Source organism: Eumetopias jubatus, unplaced genomic scaffold (assembly GCF_037043125.1).
Source record: "Eumetopias jubatus isolate StellerSeaLion01/CBP00866 unplaced genomic scaffold, mEumJub1_p1.0 scaffold_5, whole genome shotgun sequence".
NCBI lineage: Eukaryota > Metazoa > Chordata > Mammalia > Carnivora > Otariidae > Eumetopias > Eumetopias jubatus.
Genome location: NW_028274811.1, coordinates 60,255,893 through 60,282,016, shown reverse-complemented (window position 1 = coordinate 60,282,016; position 26,124 = coordinate 60,255,893). Strand labels below are relative to the sequence as shown.

Here is a 26,124-nt window from a genome sequence, read left to right as displayed (position 1 = left end):
TGCCTGAAGAAAACAGGACCAGACCTGCCCAGTACATACAACAGATAGAAATATCTTTATATAACGGTCTTCTTTTCATGAGGATGATTTTATGGCTAGAATAGCTAACATTTATTTTTAATTACAGCAAATTCTATTCACAGAGTTGCTAAATATGATGAACATAAGTTAGGTAATATTCACCAGTTACACTAGCTTGTATGTGTGTATTAAGTCTATGAGCAAAGAATTGCAGATAATTCAGATACAGTACAGAAGTATCAGCTGGTGTGTATGGGAAGGGAAGACAGAGGAGTCCAGTCTTCCAGGGTTCATTAAACCAGGTTCAGCAAGTTATTATCTTAACATGAGCTAGATTTATCCAACTAGTAATCCCAAATGACTGACTCCTCACCTAGGACAAAAAGAATGCAATCATAGCTGTGGGAATCTGTTAAACACTCACCAAAACTACAGGTAGCTGCTGTATATTCCTTCCATCTAACTCAAAATTTCTTGGGAACACTAATTAAAGTCAAGATTTATTTGCAAAGATCCTAGTTCAAACCAATCCAAAATGTAGAACTGCAGTACCGATTACACATTTTTAACTTTGTAACACTATCTTCTTAATAATGCATGCAAATGAAATGGCCAGATCAATACAAATAGAATATAAAAGAATGTATTATTCACCACACAAAAATTCAAAAATTCAAACTAAAAATAAAAGTCTAAAAAATTCCCTCAATATACAGCTCACTTATCTGACACATCTATCACAAGGTACATAATCTTAGGCTTCAGTCTATTGATTTGGAAATGGGTATAAATTTATTAACAAATAACTTCTTTATCTATGTTACAGCAAGATAGCTAAAAAGTAGCAGCAGCAAAATGAGGAGGTGGGGGAGTACGTGGCACTGAGCGCTGAGAAAACAGTGGCAATAAAAGAGTCCATACCATGGTAAATGAATGCTAGGGCTTTCTTAGGAAATGTCCCAATACTGTCGAGGCAGAACACCCTTCGCACTTAAACATCCCTGAGAGCTACACAGTACTACCATGGAGTACTAGGACTGTTTTTTATTGTTTTTAATGATTATCAGAGTCATCACTAGAATATTAATTATACTCAGTACATTCTGATAAAGCAGAGCTGCACAGTGTGTATTTTAGGAAAACTACCAAGAAAAAGAACTGATGTATAAAGCTCCATTGCCTCAAAAGTGCTGAACATGAGTAATCTAAAAAATTCACCTATGTGGAAAGCTTCATTCCTAATAAAGCCAGAGAAATACAGTGTTGATGTGGTTAGCTGGCTTAACCAAGAATGAACTCAATTCCGAGATTCTCTGTATAATCTATATTATCAAGCATAAAAGTTAGATTCAGTTCAGTTCTAGATGAGAACTACAGCCTCAATCTCATCGCAAAAGACTAGCACAGAGACAAAACAAAACAAAACACACCAACAATTTCCATATATAAACTTTATTCCATTTGACATCATACAAAAATTTAAACTTAAAGAAGAAAAGGAAAATATGCACCTTTACAAGTCAAAGAAAAGCAAAAGTCTTAGCATTTGAATTGGTCTGCAAAAAACCCAAATACATTAGAGGTACAAACTGTGCTACAGCAGGCCTAAAAGAAGTTGTACACAGTCCTTCTGAAAAAGTTAAAATTGTTTTCAAGATTACTTTTCATATTTAAATGTACAGGCACTGACCAATTTACAAATATTTACATAAACCAAAAACAACCTTAATAAAACACTGTAGCCTTTTTTTAAGCAGCTACCACTACTTCTTCATATGGAAAAAAAATACTAAAAAAGTTATCTTTACAAACATTAAGTTTTTATTTATAATAATTTTATGTCTTACCTAAAACATTTTATAGTGGCTTACTGCCTAAAAATTCCAGTTTAGATTACAATCCTGTAACTGTATACAGAAGAAATCTGATACCATCAATAGGATATAATCTCAACTTTGATCTTTCCCCAGTCTGATGCTTCACGTCACAGGGAAAATAAAAGCAAGAAAACATAAAATAAAGTAAAAGTGCACAATGCACTAAACTATCATAAAGCACAGGGGACTTACAATCTTTTCAAAATGTCTACAATGAACTAATTCTTTAAAACAATTTACTAACTGCTGAAAAATACAGAGTTAGTGCTCATATTACTACAGTGCAAAATGTACTGTTTTCAACAAAAAACTTAAAGCAATCTCAAGAGTACATCAAAAGCATGTGAGGTACTAATGAAATGCTAATAGAGACACACCCAAAGCCTCAGTCTATCCTGGTGAGTCAAGTGAAGACTTAAGGCAATTGTCCAGTATTTCAAGCCTCTGCAGTGATTTCAGTGAAATAACAGATTTCATTTTGCTTCAAGTAACTGAATAACTGGCTTGAATCTTCACTTTACTAGAATAGAGAGACAACAAACTATCTACTGTACGTTATACGTTAAGTATGTATGAATCAATCCCTTTCCAAAATTCCACACATATCTTTAGTATTAGCATGTGGTATAATTAATTGAAGTTATATCAAAAACCTTTTATTTGTTCAGATAATTCCCCAAAAAATATTTTATCTGATCTGAAAATTCATGCCATAATATTACTAATCAATGTAAACATTTTCAAAAATACATCTTTAAATCAAAGGGTTTTATTAGGAAATGTCATAATAAAATATGCAATCTTTATATAAGTATGTCCTCTTAAAAATAAAACATGAAAACAAGAACAATTAAAAAGAAACCATGATGGAGGTAAACAAAATGCATTATGATGTTACTATTGTTCTTTATTTCTCAGAAGATTTTATTAAGAAATACAGGCCAGTTATCTTTTCAGGATAGCAGCTCTTAAAGGTAGTATACTGTTCAAATCTCTTTTGTTTTTCAATCTGTGCCACGACTGGGAGAGAAAGAAAAATCATTCTTAAAACATAAAACTTATGTAAGTGGAACAAAGACTGAAATGAGAGTTACTAGGAATGTTAAATAGTGGTTCTCTCTAGGTGGCAAAACTGGGGTAATATTTTTCCTTTGTGTTTTTTATCTCCCAAGTTTTTAACACAGTAAAAGTATTGCTTCTGCCATCAGAAAAGAAAATGTTATTTAAAAACTCTATACCTGTGTGATTCCAATTAATTAAAAAAGAAATGGACACAGCATTAAAAAAGAAATGGACACAGAGATGGTACAAAAAGATACAACTGACAATATTAACATTTATTCAGAGATTTAAACTATTTCATCTACAACAGCAAGGTAATGAAGACAAAACCTTCGGGTTTGAGAGGGTGTGAGAAAATTACTTCAATTACTTGGTTGACTAGTTTGCATCTAGTAAGCTTTTTCAATCAAAAATAGTATTATGGAGAGAGTAAATCTCAAATAAACCACTTTATAGTTTTGAAAAGGAAGAGTAAACATATAACTTGTAAAAAAAAAAAAAAAAAACCCAAACTCTTATTCACAGGCTAAAACTCTGGCTCACTACTTGGTGACTGCGTATCTTTGTAGTTTATTCTTACTTCAGTTGTTCAGTTGACTGAAAGTATTGGTTTTATAAAACTTTTTTTTTTTTTTAAAGATTTTATTTATTTATTTGACAGAGAGAGACAGTGAGAGGAGGAACACAAGCAGGGGGAGTGGGAGAGGGAGAAGCAGGCTTCCCGCTGAGCAGGGAGCCCGATGTGGGACTCGATCCCAGGACCCTGGGATCATGACCTGAGCCGAAGGCAGACGCTTAACGACTGAGCCACCCAGGCGCCCGAAAGTATTGGTTTTATAGCTAATCAATCCTAAATGAAAACTCACGCATCAACAATGTAGCAATGCTATTTCTGAGTTCTCAATTTGTTCTGATAGACAAAAATATTCCCTCTTGGATATTTGTTTTGCCCTGCAGAATTCCATTAATCTTAATATTCTAATCTGGCTGACAAACTGAGAGGGCCTAACGTGGAAGGACAGCTTGTAATATGATAAACTTGCATTTTTAATTATCATCAAAATAAAGTCCACTTCTACGTCTAATGAGAAAGTATCCCTCTAAAATGACCTTCATAGTTCGCTGATCTTTTTCTTCAATGAAGCATTCTCTCCTATATGTCTCACAGTATGTATTTCCATCAATGTGTTTCTACACTGTACTGTGGAACTCCTTGAAAAAAGAAACCACACCTAACAAAATCACTGATGAATCAATTCATACTGTAGACCAAAGAGCCAAATAATAAATGACAGTTTACATACATATGGCTGAAGTTTATATATACAAAATGTGTGATACACACACATTGATTTTCTTTTAATTTCTCAAAATATAAGCAAAGATAAAAAGGTACTCAGGTTCACTGTTACAGTGGGGTACACAGAAGAAAAATCATGGAACAAACATCAGCTCTATTCTAAAGCTACACTAAGTTCCTTGAAATTTTAAGGAGAGAAATGAGTCCATTAGGTTTTACTCACTCATTCTGAGAGCTTAACTGGCTCACTAAGGAAATGCTTACTTCCATCAGAGTGAAAGCCATGTGAACGAAAACAGATTTCTCTGAAGGAAAAGTGTATCTCTCAATCAAGTAATAAATTTCCTACTGTGCCACTTTAATGACTTCATAACACAGGAACCAGGGCTATTATGTTCTATTATATTTTTCCATTTTCAAAGCATACTATTCCACTAATGTTTCTAGAGTTAATCTGATGCATTATTTACCTTTAAAAATTGATCCTTGATCATGTCAAATTTCTGCTTTTCATGCACCGCTCTGGCTGTATTTGTTCCATCAAAAGGTTCTACAATATTAAATGTACATATAAACAAGAAGTTATTAAAATTAGAACTTCAGTTTCTATATTAGGTTTAACTATATGAAACTGTCAATATTTGACAGTTTTTAACCTACAAAATAGCAACTGCATATTGTGAAGCCTAATCTCTTATTTGATATACGCATATAAAAATAGTTTTATTATGAACTGTGTTCTAATAAGGTAGATACAATTCAAGAGAGAGGATAACTAAAACAAAGTCATCAGCATAGGTATGTTAAGTCTAAATCACAAAAGTGAGTAAGAACTCTGAAGAATCACAGAGGGTCAAGGACCTATCCCTACCCTAAGGGAAATAAAAGTAAGTTAAATAACAATTATCAGAAAGAATAAAACACTATACGCAAAAAAGGTGGTCAATGTCAAATACCACAGAAAGGTAATTTTAAATTTAATTTTAATTTAAAAGGCCATGATCTGTCCAGCAGGAGAACGGTCACTACCTTTCAAAGTAGAGGTTTAATACTCAGGAGGATAGAAAACAGTGCAGAGTTGTGTGAGTAGGTGGTTTAGAAAAAGATACAGTGAGTACAGTAACTTGTAGGAGAAATTTGGCAGTGAAAGGAGAGGGAGAAACAGGAGAGCAAGTACAGAACACAGAAAGAAAACAAAGCAGAAGTTTTTATGTGTGTCGTGCCTTCCACATCTTCACCCCCCACCCACTAACCCTTCATCCACAAGGTAAGAGACAAGAGTCCATATATAGACATAAGGAAACTATCTACATGAGAAGAAAGGAAACTGAGGATACTAGTGAGCAAAGGAAGATAACTAGAGGCATTAAAATGAGATGAGATAGCTGAAATAATGCCAAGAGTAGGTAAAAATGACTAGAGTTTAAGAATTTGGGCACTGGGGGTGCCTGGGTGGCTCTGTCAGTTAAGCATGTGATTCCTGATCTCAGCTCAGGTCTTGATCTCAGGGTCGTGAGTTCAAGCCCTATGTTGGACTCCACACCGGGTGTGGAGCTTACTTAAAAAATAAAAAAAGAATATTGGCACTGTAAAAGAGGAAAAAAAGGTACTTACAAGAGCCAGTAAAATCAAGAGTATTTTTCAAGGATGAGAAGACCTATGTATGCTCTAAAGCTGAAAGAGAATGTGACTAGAGAGAAAAAAAATGAAGTCGCTAGAAGGAAAAAACGCAATTGAGGGGAAAGACCTGGAAAAAGCATGGAAGAATAGGAAATATGATGAAGACGTTAACTCTAGATTTGTCAAATCTAATCAGGTCCGTAATTTAAAAAAAAACCCTCCTTTTGTGTCTATATATATTTTTTATTGCTTACTAAGGCCATTTTTAAAAGTTTATTGTCACAGTATAGGATACACTGTTTTACTGCACTTCACTTTATTGCACTTCACAGATATTGTGGGTTTTTTTTTTTTTTTTAATAAATTGAAGGTCTATGGCAACCCTGTGCTGAGCAAGTCTAGCAGTGCCATTTTTCCAACAGCATTTGCTCACTTTGTTGTCTCTATCACATTTTGGTAATTCTCCTAGTATTTCAAACTTTTCATCATTATTGTATCTGTTATAGTGATCTGTGATCAGCTGTCTTTGATGCTATTATTATAATTGTTCGTGGGCACCATGACCATACCCACATAGGATGGCAAACTTAAGAAATGTTGTGTGTGTTCTGACTGCTCCACCCAGTGGCCGTTGCCCCATCTCTCTCCCTCTCCTCAGGCCTCCCTATTTTCCCTGAGACACATCAATATTGAAATTGGGCCAATTAATAACCACACGATGGCCCTTAAATATCCAAGTGAAGTGAAAGGAAGAGTTACATATTTTTCACTTTAAATCAGAAGCTAGAAATGATTAAGCTTGGTGAAGAAGACATGCTGAACACCAAGACAGGTCAAAAGCTAGGCTTCTTGGACAAGTTAGCTAAGTTGTGCATGCAAAGAAAAGTTCCTTACGGAAATGAAAAGATGAAAAGAGCTACACCAGCGAATACATGAATATGAAAGTGAAACAGTCTTACTGCTGATATGGAGAAGTTTCAGTGGTCTGGATAGAAGACCAAGTAGCCACAATATTCCCTTAAGCCAAAATCTAGTTTAGAGCAAGGCCCTAACTCTCTCCAATTCTATGAAGGCTGAGAGAGGTGAGGAAGCTGAAGAAGAGAAGTCTGAAGCTAGCAGAGTTTGGTTTATGAGGCTTAAGGAGAGAAGCTATCTCCATAATGTAAAAGTGTAAGGTGAAGCAGCAAGTGCTGACATAGAAGCTGCAGAAATTTATTCAGAAGATCTAGCTAAGATAATTCCCGAAGGTGGCTACATTAAACAACAGGTTTTCCATGTAAATGAAACAGCCTCATATTTGAAGAAGATGCCATCTAGGATTTTCATAACTAGAGAGAAGTCAATGCCTGGCTTCAAAGTTTCAAAGGATAAGATGACGCTCTTATTAGGGGCTAATGCCGCTGATGACTTTAAGTTGAAGTCAGTGTTCATTTACCATTCACAAAATCCTAGGGCCCTTAAGAATTATGCTATTTATGCTAGATCTACTATGCCTATGCTCTATAAATGGAACAACAAAGCCTGGACGACAGCACATCTGTTTACAACATATTATTTTAAGCCCACTTTTAAGACCTACAATTCAGAAAAAAAAATTCCTTTCAAAATATGACTGCTCCTTGACAATGTACTTGGTCACCCAAGAGCTCTGATGGAGATGTACAATGAGATTGTTGTTTTCATGCCTGCTAACACAATATCCATTCTGCAGCCCATCAATCAAGGAGTAACTTTCAAGTCTCATTACTTAACAAATATATTTTTTAAGGATATAATTGGCCATAGATCGTGCTTTCTCTATGGATCTGGGCAAAAGCCACTGAAAACCTTCTAGAAAGAATGCACCATTCGAGATGCCATTAAGGATATTTGTGATTCATGGGAAGAGGTCAAAATATCAGCATTAACAGGAGTTTGGAAGAAGCTGATTCCAACCCTAATGGATGGCTTTGAGGGGTTCAACACTTCAGTGAAGGAAGTAACTGCAGATGTGGTGGAAATAGCAAGAGAACTAGAATTAGAAGTGGAGCTTGGAGATGTGGCTGAATTGCTACCATCTCATGATAAAATTTGAGTGGATAGGACCTGCTCCTCAGAATCTACTCCTGGTGACAATACTGAAAAAAACAACAAAGGATTCAAAGGATTAAGAATATTACATAAACTTAGTTGATAAAGCAGGGGCAGGGTTTGAGAGGATTGACTCCAATTTTGAAAGAAGTTCTACTGTGGGTAAAATGCTCTCACATGCTACAGAGAAATCATTTGCGAAAGGAAGAGTCAATTGATGCAGCAAGCTTCACTGTTGTTTCATTTTAAGAAACTGCCATAGGTACCTCAACCTTCAGCAACCATCACCCTGATCAGACAGCAGCCATCAACATTGAGGCAAGACCCTCCATCAGCCAAAAGATTACGGCTTGTTGAAAACTTAGATGATGGGTAGAATTTTTAGCAACAGTCTTCTTAAATTAGGATATGTACATTATTCTTTTAGACATAATGCTACTGTGTACTTAATAGACTACAACATAGGGTAAACATAACTTTTATATGCACTGGAAAACCAAAAAAATTCATGACTCACTTTATTGCAATACTTGCTTTATTGCGGTGGTCTGGAACTGAACCCACAATATATCCAAGCTATGCCTGCGTTTTTTCACAGCATAATGCCAAGCTATTGGATCACATCACACACAGCACTTTACAAGTATTTAATATTCAAAAGAACACAAGTAACTAAAATAATATACACTCACTGTGCAACTTAACAAACCAACCACCAAAGCAGGAAATTTAATTTCATATTCATAAACTCTTAAGATGTTGCATGTAATCCAAGATTAAAACATTCTAAATGTGATGTTTTCCTACAAATGCTGTTAACGCTTTATTCTTTTTTACCTCAACGTTTACAAAAGTCTTCAATTTAGCATCAGTGAGAATAATTTTGCTTCTTGAAGTCAATTTCCCACCAACTCAAAGAAATATTCAACTATATGTAAATTAATTTTAGAGAACAGATTATCTTCAGGGCATTTTATTTTTAAAGTAAAATAAATTTCTATTCATAAAAATCTAGCTTGCATTAAATATCAACATTTTAATTTTAAAAGAACTCATTTTATCTCAATGTAAGAATTATCACATGAAGATAGTATTTTCTTCTACCTTCAAGTCATGAAATTAAGCTTCAATCAACTACAAGCAGGAGGGATGCATAAAGACTGCTCAAATATTATGAACTAGAAGATTAAATGCCTAAATTCATATTTATTATTTTTTACAGGTAAAGAATTAAATTACTTTTAAAAATTAAATGAAAACAGCCATAAAAAAGAATGAAATCTTGCCATTTGCAACAATGTGGATGGAGCTAGAGAGTATTATGCTAAGTGGAGTTAATGAGAGAGACAAATATCATATGATTTTATTTATATGTCGAATTTAAGAAACAAAACAAAACAACACAGAGGAGGAACAAAAGAGAGAGGCCAACCAAGAAACAGACTGCTAACTACAGAGAACAAACTGATGGTTACCAGAGGGGAGGTGGGTGGAGGGATGGGTGAAATAGGTGATGGGGATTAAGGAGGACACTTGTGATGAGCATCAGGTGTTGTATGGAAGTGTTGAAGCACTAACTTCTACACACCTGAAATCAATATTAAACTATAACTGGAATTTAAGTAAAAAGTTGGAAGAAAAAAAAAGAAAATTTTATAACTAAAAGACTTGTAAATCAGAACATAAATGTATTACTTTTAACTGAAATACAAACTGGAATTATTCAAGTAATTCTCTCAGTACCATGGTGATAACCAGATGGTAAATAAGTAGTTGTGGAAAATCTACCTTCTACACAGATGTATTTATTTCTCCATTCAATACCATCAGGCCTGGGAATGGCTTTGGCTTCACGAACTGAAATCATTTGACTGTTCCAGCTACAAGAAGAAAAACATAACTGTTAACTATTTTCTTAATTTTCCCTTTTATTGTATTTATTATATAATACTAAGTCCCACTCTAATTTTCTCACAAAATACTGAAACTTGCCTTGACCCTCAGCACCACAATCCCTATTTCAATACCCTTTTTTCTCCACAGCACTTATATTTTAACAATTTGCTTATTTATTATTGTTTACTGTATGTCTCGCCCAAGCAGAATGAAAGCTCCAAGATGCTGATTTATGTATTTTTTCACTGTTCAAATAGTTGCTTAGTATAAAGTAGGCCTTCAATACATATTTATTGAATAAATGAAGTAATATGAAAAATAAGAAAGCGTAAGTAAGCAAAAAATGTAAAAATTGTGTTCACTGTTAGCACCTCAGTAAGAATTTTTTATTTGTTAAGAGAGATGCAATCTTGTGTTGTTTTCTGGTATCATTAAATAATTTTTGTTCACTGCATGTCCACTTGTATGATTTGGGAGAAAATTTTACAACTATCCAAGAGAAGCCAGTAGATGCTGTTTTAGGAAAAATTAATACTCTATGAAAACATACTGTTATTGCTATATATCAGATGTAGCTCTTAACAGTAAAGTTATATTCAAATAAAACAATTTTTTATCAGCATGTCTGAAAGTAAATTGTTCAGTCTTTAGTATGTACTAACCTTATATTGTTTTTTAAAAATTTCTTTACAATTATAATAGTTCTGCACAAGTACAATTTTCTTTTTCTCAAGGAACACTGTAAAACGTATGACCATTCAGCTTGTATGTAAGAGACAAATGAGTTTGGAAAATAGTTGATATCTCTTTTTTCAGCCATATTTAGCTTTGTCCATCATTTCAGTAAGAATAAAAAGACCAAGCTTTGGGACCTTCCAACTCCAACACTTATCTTACCCTTCCTCTACTTTATCAGATAAAAGAATCCCTAGGACTATAACTGAGGGTCCAATGTGGCATTTGTTTCTGGAAAACTGATTAATCTCTATGTTAAATATGCAAAAAAACATTGCATCTTATGAAGTTTGATAATTGAAAAGGATCCTCAAGTATGATCCTCTATTTTTTCTTATAAGGAGTACAATTTAGAAATACTTTGCAAAGATAACTTTAAGTTCTTTAAGAATACATATCAGAATTTATGCTTTTTAAAAACTAAGCAGGTTCTCAATGAGAAACAGTATTAATTACAGTAACATGTTTTAGATATTTCATGTACAGCAGCTCCATTAGTATAAACTCCAAACAGAAAAGTACACTGCTCTGTTGGTCCAAGTGTGTTTCCAAAATTCTTTTAAAATAACAATAAACAGGTGCCTGGCTGGCTCAGTCGATAGGTAGAACATGCAACTCCTGACGTTGGGGTTGTGAGTTCAGGACCCACAATGGATACAGAGATGACTTAAATAAATTAATAAATAACTAATAAATAACAATAAAATAAAACAACAATGTCAAGGAGAGAGTTATATAACCACATGCCTGAACCAAACATGATCACAGTAGAATTATACTATGTGCTTTACTTTTATACTGCTTAAGATATATTTCACTAATAAAATGAACTTTTTTCTTGAGACTACTTGTTTCTCACTGAACTTACAGGACAGTTGAATCTGCAATAAAATTAAAATTGGAAACATTATGTTAAAAAGGGATAAACCATTTTTTTTCAGACAAGTTTAGAATCTTGAAACTGTATCCTGCTGTTAAATTACAATTTTTACTTTCTTAAATCAAAGGAACTCTCCTCACCATACTTGTATGAAATCCAATCCAGAATTTATATTACATGCCAATACTTGGTTCTAAACCAGGTGACAGAAACATATGTGACATACCAATATTCACTTTATCATCCCTAAACAGGTATCATTTAAGCTTCAACCTATAATCAACCCAAATAATGCAGTTATTTAAGTGACTGTAACACCTGAAGTACTTCACAGAGAAAAAAAATATTTTAAGTCACTATTATTTAGACTGATTCAATCTATTACATTTCAAAGCACTTTTAAATATTTCTAAATTACTAAATATATGAAATCATAAAACCTGATACATAAAACTTATATGCTATTTTTACTCTTCAGAGGTGAATTTAAATGTAAAATTCAAATGGCAATTTAGAAACATTTTCCCTAAATATTTCTTTCTTTAAAACAGGCCCCAAATTAAACCTTTTATCACACCATATTTTTCTACCATAATTTGTTTGCCATGTAAAAATGTTATTGTCATTCAATAATTAAAATGTAAAATAAGATATAGTCCATAGAAGAGGAATGTATCAGAAAAGAACAGGAGAACAGATATAGGGTTTAATTTAATCTAAAACAGATCTGATAATATATGACAATCTTTTGATTGTAAAACTGGGTTTACCAACCCCACATTGGTAAGATGTTTGCTTCTTTTCTTCAGTAATGATAATGAACTGCTACTTATCTATTAACTCTCTTCTAGCCATTCTTTTTGTGACTAAGTATTTATTTCAAAATACTATGCTTACACTGGAACATTACAAACAAAAATTTAAGTCCAACAAAAAGTCAAAATTATGGGTCTGAACTATGTGGCTATATATATTAAGCAAGACTAGTCAAATTAAGTGAACAAATATATATAGTTTTGTTTTATTATTAAGGGCTGGGAAGCAAACAAAAAGAAAATGTCAGGGATTTCAAACCTCGTAAGCAAACAGAAAATTCTGCTCTAATCCCAGAGTTTTGGTTTGTTTTGTTCTTCTGCCTGACCCCTTAAATGCGGTGTCCATCAGGGCCTTGCCTCTTTCAATCCTCTTCTAATGCTACAGTACCCCTCCCAAGCTTTAACAGTCTGATGTTTCTTTCCCAAATCCTTTTCTCCAGCTTTGACCTTGCTACTAAGCTCTAGGACAATTATTGCAACTAACAATTGGAAACTGCCACCTGGATGTCCTACATGCATCCCCGTGTCCACATTTTCAAGACTGAATTTAATACATTCAGTCCATTGTCAGTTATTAAAAATCACTTGCTTGCATACCATCCCCCCCAAACTCTCTTACCCTTCTTGCCGCACTGAACTTAGTTGGTTGAAATACAACCATAATTAAATCTTTGTCTACTTCAATCCTTTCCCCTGCAACTCAATGTGGCTGGAGAAAAATATGCAACCATGCTGATCTTAAATTCATGATAACTTTAAATTCACTTAAAATTCATGATGACTTAGCTCAAAAGGACCCTAAATGCTACTACCCACCAAACATACTGTATTTCCATAGTTAATTCACTCCTTTACTCTCCTACAGAATAATTCATACTTTCCCTCACTTTCCAAATCTCCTCCCTCACAATCATTCCCAGGTGATGTCCATGCTTCATCTCACTAAAAAAACTAAAGCAACCAAAAGATAATTTCCACTAGCTCCCACATCAGTTCAACTGGCATTCCTTTGAATCATATACTCTTTTACTTACTATTATTAATGCATCATCTGTGCTCCTATCCCACTTGTGCTCTAGATTCCAACCCTTCCTGATTCAAAGAAGCATACTATTCAACAATTTACTATCTTTTTCTGGTATCATCAATTTTGCCATCAAGATAGGTTTTTTCTCCTTTCTAAAAAACAAAAACTCAACCCCACTTAACGCTCCAATTTCTACTCCATTTTTTCTGCTCCCCTTTATAAGTATATACACTCTACATATTACAGTGTCTAAACACTATCCTATTTGTATTTAATTCATCCCTGTTCACTCCTGAGCCCACACCAATGATGCTTTTTATCCCTATTTTTCCACAGAAACTGCTCCTAATAAAGGTCCAGTGGCCTCCATGTGGACCAATATTGCAATGGTCAGCTTTTAGTTCTCATCTTTTACTCGATCCATCAAAAAATGTAACACAGATAATCACTCCTTCCCCCTTGAGACATTTTTTCTCTTTGGATTCCAGGACAACACATTCTATTGGCTTTCCTCCTATCTCAATGATAGACTATAAATTAGTTCCTTCTTACCCCTAACCTCATGTATATACTATACAATTTATTTGTTTATTGTCTATCTCTCCGTACTACAATACATACTACAATATAAGCTCCATGAAGACAAAGACTTCTGCCTGTTTTGTTAAATGTCATATCCCCGGTGCATAGGAAAACAGCTTGATATATAGTAGGCAGTCAATGATTTATTGATTAAATGAGAGGAAAAAAATCAGTAAGAAAGGAGATAGTCAAAAAAATTGGGCCTTTGTAATTTCCTACTTAAAAAATGTATTTAAGGGGCGCCTGGGTGGCTCAGTCGGTTAAGCAGCTGCCTTCGGCTCAGGTCATGATCCCAGCATCCTGGGATCGAGCCCCACATCGGGCTCCATGCTCAGAGGGAAGTCTGCTTCTCCCTCTCCCACTCCCCCTACTTGTGTTTCCTCTCTCGCTGTCTCTCTCTGTCAAATAAATAAAATCTTTTTAAAAAATGTATTTAAGTATGTAGGCATGCATTTTTAACACAAGAGATTAGACTAGCAATAATGGCATGTGATTAGGCATCCACGGAATAAAAGGATTACAAAATAGGTAACTTTTTAAGGCTCCTAGAATCTCTAGTACCTAGGTGTCTGTAAGATATTTAAAACATGTTTTGTTAAAATACAAAATGATTACATTCAGACTTTATTTTTTCCTAGTTTCTCTAAGCAACCTGATCCTTTTTTTTTTTTAAAGATTTTATTTATTTATTTGACAGAGAGAGACACAGCGAGAGAGGGAACACAAGCAGGGGGAGTAGGAGAGGGAGAAGCAGGCTTCCCGCGGAGCAGGGAGTCCAATGCGGGGCTTGATCCCAGGACTCTGGGAACATGACCTGAGCCGAAGGCAGACACTCAATGACTGAGCCACCCAGGCGCCCCAACCTGATCCTTTTTTAATTTATCAGTTCCCTGCTCCCAGGTACAGTTCTAGAAGCATGGCTTCATTTTAAGAATTTTCAGCAGGAAGGTTTAGAAGAAAGCTGTGAGTGAAGTAGGTAAGAAAATCTTGGTAATTTTTAAATAGGCATACAAAATTTCTGCAACATTTATACCATATACTCAAGTATCCCTTGACACTTAATTCTGTCTTCGAGTAAAGAGAATTTTTTAAATGAATGTCTCAAAGTTCAGAAGAAATCCTTACAAACATTTCTAACAGCTGCCAGAATTCCTTTGCACAGCACCTAGTTCACTGCCATGACTACATTCTTGGCAATGCTCCCTACCGTCAAATTTCTGAAAATATCTGATATGAAACAATAATACACTTGACAAATGCACTGTATGATGAAAGAAAAGGTGACGATGTCTCCAAAATCATGTGTCATAGTGGTAACAAATGCATCCAAAAGTTCAAAACCTCTTTCAAAGTCTCAGCATCCTAGCCAGTTTCATTTGGCACAACCGGCTAGTTTCTGTTAATACTAAACTAATACACAAACCTGTTCATCTACCTTTTTGTTTCAGTACAACAAAGCAGTTGGCTTTCAAGGCACTGGTATCTAGATGTTCTAATCCTAAACTATACATGGTAGAAATATACCTTTTTTCTATGAATCCTTTCCCCTCTCTGCAAACTTCACTAATTTACAATAGAAAAGACAATGCCAATATATTCTAACAATTAAGAATGTGGTTTTGGAGTCAGACCTGAGACTGAATCCCAGTTCTCTCACTATCTAGCTGTACTGCCATGGACAAGTTTCAAGTACACAAATTCCCTAGGCCTCACAAGGTGTTACTGTGAGGATTAAATAATACACAAAAATCACTCAGCATACTGTAGGACACTAAGTAAATACTCACGAAACATCAGCTTTTGTTATTGCAGCATCTTACAAATCTTGACTCTAGAATAACCTTTGTAGTCTCTTATGTCCCTTGTCTTATATCCTTAAATCTTTTCTCATCCTATAAATGAAGGCCCCTTCCTTTTTATCCTTGTTGCCTGGACTTAAACTCGGGTCCTAGTCATCTTTAATGATGATGATTATAACTTCATTCTTATTGAACTACTTTCCACCAGCACTTTTCCTACATTTTTTCTTAACCTGATTCAGTAATTTTTAAGTCATCTCCAGGATCTTTGCAACATGTCTATAATCTTACCCTCTACTTCAAAATTATTTATTTATAGCAAGAATTTTTCAAGTACCCACTCTCTGGCACTGGGCTAAGTAATGGAGACTCAACTGTAAACAAAACAGACACATTCTGATGAAAGCTCTGCGCTGAAGAATTTAAGTAACATTACTTCTTTCATGCCCTATGTTTCAAATCATCTGAGTCAAGTTTCTTTAGAGCTACTGCATCATAGCAAATAAGGCAATACCAACACTGCAGTAAAGTACCATAGTTAAGAGTACAAATTTTGCAGTCAAAACTAACAGAAATACTCCCCATGACTAGCTGTGTGATCTTAGGGCAAGTTTCTTCACCTCTCTCTATATATGCTTCACTGGTAAAATGGGCATGATGTAATATTGTAACATATGACTATTATGTAAATGAGAAGATACATATAATCTGTTGGGAACCGTTTTTCCCAGCTAGTAATAACAATTTACAAAGAATGCTATTATTATTCCCCTCTCCAAATCTTTTCAAAATGGCACCCTGTGGTTACCATACCCTCCTCCTCTAACTTTGTAAAACTCCTAAGTCCTTTCTCTTTCCCCCCTTCAAACCTTTCTAAATTGATCAGAAGAGCTGCAATTCCTAACCCCACTCTATCTGGACTTCTAGAACTCCCTTAGGAACATTCAGTTAAGTCCAGTCTAATTATACACTTCAGCATTCCATGTTTACATATCACCCTCAGAAGAAAGGGGAAAAAAAAGGAAAGAGAGTATTCCTTGATTTTTATATACTAACATAACTATTCAGATATCAAGGAGATCTTTTTCCATGTTTGTCTTAGCTGTGCTTTTTACTATAAATCTTAACTTGCTAAAAACAGATGTTTCAAACTATACAGAACCTATACAGGGCCAACCCAAACATTTATTCAGGCCCTACTAGGAAAAGAGGGAGCTAAACCTAAGACAGGATCGCTACTGAAATCAACTAAAATTGGGCTTACTGAACTATCATTTTTCATTAGATAGGAATATAAAATCTATTTAGTTTCTAATAATCACTAGATATTAAATTTTATAAATTACACATTTCTGGACAAGTTTGTAGCTTCTGACCAAAAGTGTAGCATTCACATATGTAAATGAATAAAACACAATCTGATGTTTCACTTACTCAAATTCTGTAGCATAATATTTAAGAAAGCCCAGTAAGAGGTCCCCAAGATTTGACTCATTCTTCGAGAGGTAAGGAGGAACATTACATGGAGCTTGATGTACAAGGTGCAGCTGTACAGCAGGACTAAAAGATTCCTGTCAAAAAGAAAAAGGGGGAAATATAAAGTCATTTAAAACACACACTAAAAACTTTACAAATCCTGACCTAATGCTCTCTGAAGAAGAGAGAAGAAATCTTCTTTATGTTGGCAGTTTGGAAATCTGAAGATTTTCTTCCACTAAAGACTTCACTGGTGTTTGCAGTATGTGAGAAAGTACCCAAAAAACTAAGACACTCTAAACCCTGGCTGAGGCATATCACGCATTTAACCAAGAGGCCTACAGGAGAAGATTTCTTAACTCATAAATAAATCCTTACTGTACATACCAAGATTTCATCAAATAACATAATAGAGATTTCTTTATAAATGTTCCTCCTTCTTAAGTGCCTCTACAAGGAGCAGTTGTACTTTATAAAGGCTATATCAAGTACAAGGTAACAGCATTTTCTAACTGCCACTTAAAATTTCTCTTAGAGGCCATAAAAGTAACTAGTATATGAATAGTACTTACACCAGTTTTAAGATTTTTAAAATTTTGTTTTATTTTTGTATTTTGTATCTTATTGGGAAGAGAAGACAGACATTCAACATGAACTGAACTTGAAAAGACATAGATGGCAGGAAAAAGAAGAACGATAGGAAACTAAGCAGCAAGCAATATTCAACAAACTTTTACCACAATATTCATAAAGGAAGATATCATTTGCTTGTAATCCATGCCCAAACAACACACTTATTAGAAAGAATACTAATGGGTACTTATTCTTTTTGCTAACTATGCCATTCATTTTCATATCTGATCCTTCCTCTATTAGCAGCAAGTTCTGGCTCTAAAACATACTAAATGAACCACAGAGATTCTCAAGTAATACATATCCAAGAGTGTTAGAAAACACTCTTAAGGTAATTTGCACAGTTGCCCTTAAGACAGGTTTTCTACATTCCCCTTTGCCATTAGAGTAATAACAGATTTTTTTTTAAAGCAACTAGTTAATGGATGACAGCTATTCTTTTTTATTGTTATGTTAATCACCACACATTACATCATTAGTTCTTGACGTAGTGTTCCATGATTCATTGTTAGTGCATAACACCCAGTGCTCCACGCAGAACGTGCCCTCTTTAATACCCATCACCAGGCTAACCCATCCCCCCATCCTAACCCAACCCTCCTCCCCTCTAGAACCCTCAGTTTGTTTTTCAGAGTCCATCGTGGATGACAGCTATTCTTAAGGTTCCCAAATACTTAACAAATCAACCTTGAGTTTACAGATATCAGTTCAATTAGTAACCCAACTTTAAAAAACAGAGGGTCCCTAAATAACTAAATTGTAATACAGAGAAATTGGGTAGTGCATCTAGTTAAAGGTGATCCTCAAAAATCATCAGGAAAAGTAAAAGAGCAAGAAAATAAAAAATTCCCTCCCGTTCTATTACCTACAATTCTAGCCATAATTTTTAACTACCAAGAAGTGATTACCCTTCTTTCAGAAGACAACCACAGTTCATAAAGCTAATACTCCTAAACTTCGGACCTCCCCTTATACTTCTAGCGGATTTAGTATTGTATTATGAGACTTAAGTAGAAATCTAAATTGTTTCTAAGACTAGGTGGAGTTAGGGAAGAAGTCTCAATTTATAATGAAGAGTGGAAGCAGAAGGAAGAGCAGGAGTACTGCTTCTACCACCCTTTGTCTTTTACTTGTTAAGTGTAAAACTGAACTTAGGACAGTATTTTAAATTGTAAAATTTCAATATTATTTTCTGGCTAATTAAACAAAAAGGTTAACCTAAGTTCAAATGACAAGGAAAAGAAAAGTGGGTACTATTTAACCGGTTCCACTCTGAAAGCTTCTTACTAATTTTGACTTCTACGACATACCACAGTAAGCACTCAATTTATTAACTGATGCTAAAATAAAAGTCATTTTCTTACCTTAAATCTAAAACTGTTTAAACCTCTTTTAAAATTTTTATTTTGTTCAATAAGTTAAAGAAAAAGATCAGCAGTTGTAAATTAACATTGAAGAGTTGTAAGACCTACTCTACTAAAATGGTGAATGACTTTGAGCCAACAATTTGACCAGTCTCCTCTTAATGCCACTATTCTTTTTCATGGTCATATACAAAAAGGGCCATATCATACATACTAGGGGAGAATTGAAGGAGAAGTCCAAACTTAAAAAAAAAAAAAAGGATCCAAAAGATGCTACAAGTTAACAGAAATTCCATTTAACCATTAGAAATCCCCATTTTTTATAATCATTAACATTACAGAAAGATTCTCTGCTTTAAGAAAAATTTCGTCAAAAAAATTTTTTTAAAAAGGAAGCTCCCCTATTGCGTATGTACTTAAGAATAATATACACTACTCTGAATAGGATATGGGTAGGCAAAACTTAAGCTAACATATTAGAAAACACATAATGACCAATCCAAAAGCCAAAGCAATTACAACCAAAATCCATGGAAAACCAATTTAACTGAGAACAATGTAATATCTATTTCTTAAAGCATTTGAGGTGGGGATTACTGATACTTAATGCTGTTTGTTTTTAATGTGGGGAAGATATCTTTATTACTTTTTAAGGGTAGATCTTATATGGGGCCTCTAATAACCAAATTTGTAATGACTTAATTCCTGAAAACATTTTCCAATTGATATTTAAATGCTAACATTTTTAAACATATGTATCATCCCTTTCTTCCCTCAATCAACGCAAAGTTAAGAAAAATTTTAATGGGCAACCCCTTGAAAAACTGCAAAGTCTCACTTTTTTGCTCATACAATTGCCTACCAAAAACGGCAAAAACATCTTTTGCCAAATTCCATTATTTTCTGATTTGTGCCATAATATCTTACCTTCAAAGTTTGAAATTTGGACAATTAAGCACTTTCTGGAATAAATTAGATTGGCTAAACTTTCACTTGATAACTGTTCTTTAAAAAGATACATGCCTTAGGGGTACCTGGGTGGCTCAGTCAGCTGTGCAGCTGACTCTTGATTTTGGCTCAGGTCAGGATCTCAGGGTCCTGAGGTCTGGCTCTGCACTCAGCATGGAGTCTACTTGAGATTCTCTCTCTCCCTCTCCCTCTCTCCCTCTCCCTTTGCCCCTCCCTCTGCTTGCATAGGCACACATTCTCTCAATAAATTTATTCCCTATTGTTTAAAAGATTTTATTTTATTTAGAGACAGGGAGTGGGCAAATGGGATGAGAGAGGGAGAGAGGGAGAGAGGGAGAGAGAGAGAGAGAGAGAGAGAGAGAGAGGAAGCTCTCTGAGTGTTGGACTCCACACTCAGCTCAGAGTCTAGTTGAAGAGTCTCTCTCTCCCCCTTCATCTGCCCCTCCCCATGTGCACATACACACACAATCTCTCTAAATAAATAAATATTTAAAAAAAAAAAAAGATATATGCCTTAAATGAAGGAGGACTGTTTTCTACCTCCAAGCAAACAAATTTGTTACATCCTATTCTAACAATATGAATTGTTAGGCCCTGAATATAAATGTTGAGAAAGGTCTCAAAGAAAAGGATAACTGATATGGAGTACTTAGGCAGAGCTCTGAATGAATAAAGAGCTAAATGATATACTGAAGTTCTACCAAGCTTTCTTAATTGTATGCAGATTACCACTAATCTGGTGATAACATGTTAAAGACTGATCATTAAATTCTTTAAATTATATTTGCTTTTAAACTTTTTGAAAGCTTTTTTGGAAAGCTTTTAAAGTTTTGTAATCAACATAAGTATCATAAAGTAGAAGTACAATAATGAAGTGGTTAAGAGCATGAACTTGGGAGTCAGATCTAGCTTTGAAACCTATTAGCTATATGAACTTTATCAAGTTACCGAGCTTTCCAAATGTTCAGCTTCTTCATCTATAAGAAAAATAACAGTACTCATAGAACTGTAATGAGGATTAAATGATACAATGTATATAAAGCATAGCAGCAATAGTATTACCTACATATTAATTATTTAGTATATGCCAGGCATCATTATTATAACTACACAATTCATACAATAATGCAGTATGGTTACCTCCTGAAATAATGTATTATTTCAAAATTAACTTCCTTGTAACTTTTAAAATTTAAATAATATCAATTTTAAGAGATTTTTTTATCATTAAAAGACTTCATCAAAATTTTTAAACTCATTTTTCAAAGGTATTCATTTATAGCCTGTTTTACATAACTAAAATCCTTCATATTATATGCATTTCAAAAATGAAAAAAGTTGCTATATGTGTATATGTATGTATATATGTAAAATTTAATGTATTTTCAATATACAACTGCACAGAGGAACTCTACATTCTCAGAATTCCTAATCTTATAACTATAAAGATGGCTTTCTGGAATATGAAGATACCATTAGGGAAAGAAACAAATATAAGTTGTCTCATAAATCTCCACCTAGCATAAATCTAGGTAAAATATGCTCTCGTGAAAATAAAGATCTCTTCATAAGCTTAACCTAAGTTTATATATTTAACCTCTCTCAACTTCATTGCTTTAACTCAATAATAAATATTCTGCTCTGTATCACTCATGCTGTTTTTTTAAGTCAGTAAGAATTAAGTAGTAATAATGATGCTATATTATCATATGGCCCAGTGTGGAACTCTTGATTATCCAAGTGCCTTTGGTCATTGGTGGCAGCAAGACTTTATGGTTTTTAGCCAGTAGTGCTGCAACCAGATTTTACTGCAATATCTAAAGGGTCAAGTAGTGACTTTGTACCACTCCTGGGTGGCTCAGTCATTAAGCATCTGTCTTCAGCTCAGGTCATGATTCCGGGCTCCTGGGATCGAGCCCCGCATCGGGCTCCCTGCTCAGCGGGAGGCCTGCTTCTCCTTCTCCCACTCCCCCTGCTTGTGTTCCCTCTCTTGGTGTGTCTCTCTTTGTCAAATAAATAAATAAAATCTTAAAAAAAAAAACACACTATTATTTCAAATTTAAGTATTCTGCCATGGAACCATCCATACCAGGCTGGAACATGACATGAAATCTTCAATATTAAGGTTTCTCTCTGCTTGGCAGATTCTTAGGGGAATAATGACAGTTGCAATTTTGACTCTTGTGTTTTTAGAATTCAAATGGCATAGCTTTCTGAAATGAATTTTTCAAGTTTAACAGTTCATAGTAGGAGTTTTGTGATTTTAATTTCAGTGTTCTTGTTTTGTTAAAAAAAAAAAAAGATAAATATGACTTCATGCCAGTTTCCCAATAAGCCTCATATTCTTTTATTCACTACTCAATGATAATGTGTTGTTACAAATACTGTCACATAAGTAAATAAAAGTGAATAATACTTAAAAAAATAATAATGCATACCATACCCATTTTTAAAATAAATATATTACCATAAATCTGAGAAAATATGAAAATAACTTAAAAAAGCATAATACATTGAACAAATGTTATTCTATTCCAAAGTTTTTATCCTATTTTTTAATTCTATTTAACTATATTAGAGAAGCTCAAAATTTAAAAGAAACTTGTTCCCTTGTAAAATAACAAAGGTTTTTTTTTGTTACTATAAAGTTTTAAGTCATTCTCAAACTTATTTATACAAGTTGAAATTTTGTCATACATGTTGTTCTTAAAGAAAGGTATATCTGTATAGGAACAATCAGATATACATAAAATGTAATAAGCAACAGAAACTATATTAATGAATAGTACTATCATTTTGTCTTTAAAAATATCAGTTTCTGGATCCATAATTTGTGACTATACAGCTTGAATTAATAATGTAACCTTCCTTAAACTAAGACTTAGTTTCTTCAGCTGTGAATCAAGGACAATACAAGTTTATTTGTTTAGGATTGAGGATAATGCATATAATATTTATAGAGTGCTGACATAAAATAGATACTAAATAAGTGACAGTTATTAGTAGTAAGAAATAAGCTGATCTGTTTGTTCCATTAGATGGACCACTGAGAAAAGTGCTCTACTGATCAATCAGCTTACAGGTTTCATATAAAATTTAAAATCCTGTAGAGTGGATAGTAAGTCCTTACCCACATAAGCATCAATCTCATAGTAAAAATAATGTACTTTAAATATTTATGATAATGTAACCACATCTGAAAGCAAATTAAGATATTCTTAAATCTAGCAAGTCTTCCTATTAGTTTAAGGCTTTGCGCCGGACTAATATTAAATCTATTTCCCTGTTACAGGTATAGAAATAAGATTATTAGTAAAATAGGGGTGGAGAGTATAGGGTGAGAGATGGTGTATGTGAAGAGAAGTCAGGACTCTTATCATGGGGAAAGCTAGATAATGAGAAACATGAAAGAGAAGTAAAATGAGGCTCCTCAAACTAGAATATACCAGTAAGAACCTGGGTATCCTATAATAAAAACAATACGTCTGTTCTGTTCTCCAGCACAGTGCATTAAGCTGAGATTTCATTAGTATTTTGTATTAGTAAAAAGAGTTCATGCAGCAAGGGTTTTAAGTGAGATTTCTGTAAAAGCGTCTGTTCCATACACAATAATAGATTCTTTAAAGGATAAGTTTAACTATTAGATGCTTTGTATGCTGAAAAATATACATAGTTCCTTCTATACTGAAACCTAGGTCTTAACAAAAAAACTGAGACAAAAAAATGAAATAGTAACACCCAGTCACCATCTTTGACCTTTCAGTATAAGCTAAAGAAACAATACTTTATTGCAGGGAGAAAACCATTCAAGGATAAGGCCAAAAGTTCAAGTTACTTTTATTTCTACACCTTCTGATGCTTTCATTTTCATTATGTCTATGACAGCATAAATACTGATCCCTAGCAATAACTGAAATTCATTATAATAGTTCTTCATAATAGCAGAAATTCATTTTCAAAATGAGGAGGATAAGACATCCAGACTCCAAAAGATTCTTACAGATGTCTTTACCAGATGACCCACCACAAACTGGGAAGCCCCTGCTACAGCAAAATTCTATTACAATGAACCTTTTATTATCCAGCACCTGGCATGTATGCATTACAATAATAACCCATGTTCAAAAACAAGAACATCAGTTCTTCTCAATTATCAAAGATTAAGTTAAATTTAATTTAGATTCCACATCAAGTAGATTTATATTTTGTATGATACAGAGAATAAGTATGTCCTTTGAAAATTGATCACTCAAGCTAGATATTACATTTTCCAATTTGACTCTTTAGTAAGTTTAGAAAACAGCTCTTTTTGTAAGTCTATAAAACTAACAGGTCAAAATTATACGGTTTCAGAAGGTTAAACATTCTAAACAGCTTAAATACTATTTCCAAATAAAACCAGGAATAAGGATGACTATGGAGGAAAACAGAAACAGTAGGACTATAAAACAAGGAAAGAGAATCCTGGAAAAAAGAACACAAAAAAACTAGAAAAGAAACAACAGTATAAAAGATTGTGAATATGTATATTACCTAGGTTTTTCTAAACTCAAACTGAGTACATATCAAACTTTTTCTAGTGAGCACACTTTACTTCTTTAATGTTTCCAATTAACTTCAGGAATCTTAATATTAAGCACACAAAGAGTGTACTGATGTTACTGCTCTTGGTGGATTACTTGGTAAAATCAAATGAAAGATAAAATGATTATCCAATTGTTCAACTTCTTAATTTTTTCCCCTGCTTTCAAAGTATACATACATTGGGTTAAAAACTTCTTAGTCACTAACTAAAGAAATGCTATAAAACTGTATTTGAAAATAGCATGAAGAAAACTAGAAAGAGCCTAACCGAGCCTATATTTAATTACTATTAGTGATAATCATGAGCATTATGTGAAAAATTCTACCATTTACATAAATGACCAGACTGTCTGCCAATAACTAAATAAAATATCACAGTCTTCCAAAAAAGTATATGAAATATTTTTAATGTGCTAGTGGCAAACTCCTCAGCCTATATAGAAAATGTTATCATATACTTAGAAGGCAACTGTTACACCTTTTATATTCACATTAATACTGCATATAATAGTTCCACATATACTTGTTATAATATGTATTATAATAATTCATAAGAAACACTTACTGGGTAAATTTTTTGGATGGATGGAAGGATGGGTTCAGGTAGGGCTATAAAAAAAAAAAGTTTAAAGCTTCCGTGATTCACGTTATTCATTTTACAAAGCAATAATTTGTCAGCTACACCCCAGGCATAAGGGTTTCTGCTTAAATTCAACAGTTTCCATATATTTTGTGAATTAATTCTGATCCCTAAAAGTTTAAATTCCAAATATATCTAAGTTGATAACTTAAGGTTTGTTAATAAACTATGTATATTTCTACGTAAACCAATGTTCCTTACATGGTTTTAGAAAAATAGGCCATCAATGGACACACATCATTTGGTCCAACATCAGACACACACATAAAATAAGCAAGACAAGGATTGTTCTACAGATATTGAATGAACATTGTTAGGATGAATGTAGCTAACAAAAAGAAAATTTTTAAATACAGTCCAATGATACTGTATCATGAAAGAACAACAGCTGTATCATAATTGTCCCTTTATTTTTAATTTATTCAAATAATAATACCAAAATTTAGATAGTTTCAGGAAATAGATCTATTGGGGAGAAAAACTGAAAAAAAAATCTTCAACTTCACAAATTTTTAAAAAGAAGGCCTCAGCAAAGTTCAGAAATATAAATCAGGATATTTATACCAATTTGCTATAAAAAATAAAAATTTCACATAAGGGAATTATTATCTTCATATGTTACTTTTTTCTTTTCTTCATTCTCCAATAGCTTTACCGAAATCCAACCTCATTAAATGCATTAACAGTAATTTCACATCATTATAGTATAAAGGGAATAACATGAAAGGCAAAGTGCTTAATATTCACAATTTAAAAAACTGTAAAATACAATGT

The 26,124-nt window shown here is 33.7% G+C and overlaps 1 protein-coding gene across 4 annotated transcripts in view; it reads right to left on the bottom strand.

Annotated features, from left to right (window-relative positions):
- Nucleotides 1-1,457: 1,457 nt before the first annotated feature.
- The window catches only part of TENT2 (terminal nucleotidyltransferase 2), a 66,860-nt gene continuing 42,193 nt past the window's right edge, over nucleotides 1,458-26,124 (bottom strand). For all 4 annotated transcript variants that reach the window (XM_028114512.2, XM_028114515.2, XM_028114513.2 and 1 more), the window contains 5 exons: nucleotides 25,276-25,319; nucleotides 17,119-17,255; nucleotides 9,739-9,830; nucleotides 4,731-4,810; nucleotides 1,458-2,918 (listed from right to left, as the gene is read on the bottom strand). In XM_028114512.2, coding sequence (XP_027970313.1) covers nucleotides 2,844-2,918; nucleotides 4,731-4,810; nucleotides 9,739-9,830; nucleotides 17,119-17,255; nucleotides 25,276-25,319 — 428 coding nt within the window. In that variant the 3' untranslated portion in view covers nucleotides 1,458-2,843. The remainder of the gene's footprint in view (nucleotides 2,919-4,730; nucleotides 4,811-9,738; nucleotides 9,831-17,118; nucleotides 17,256-25,275; nucleotides 25,320-26,124) is intronic.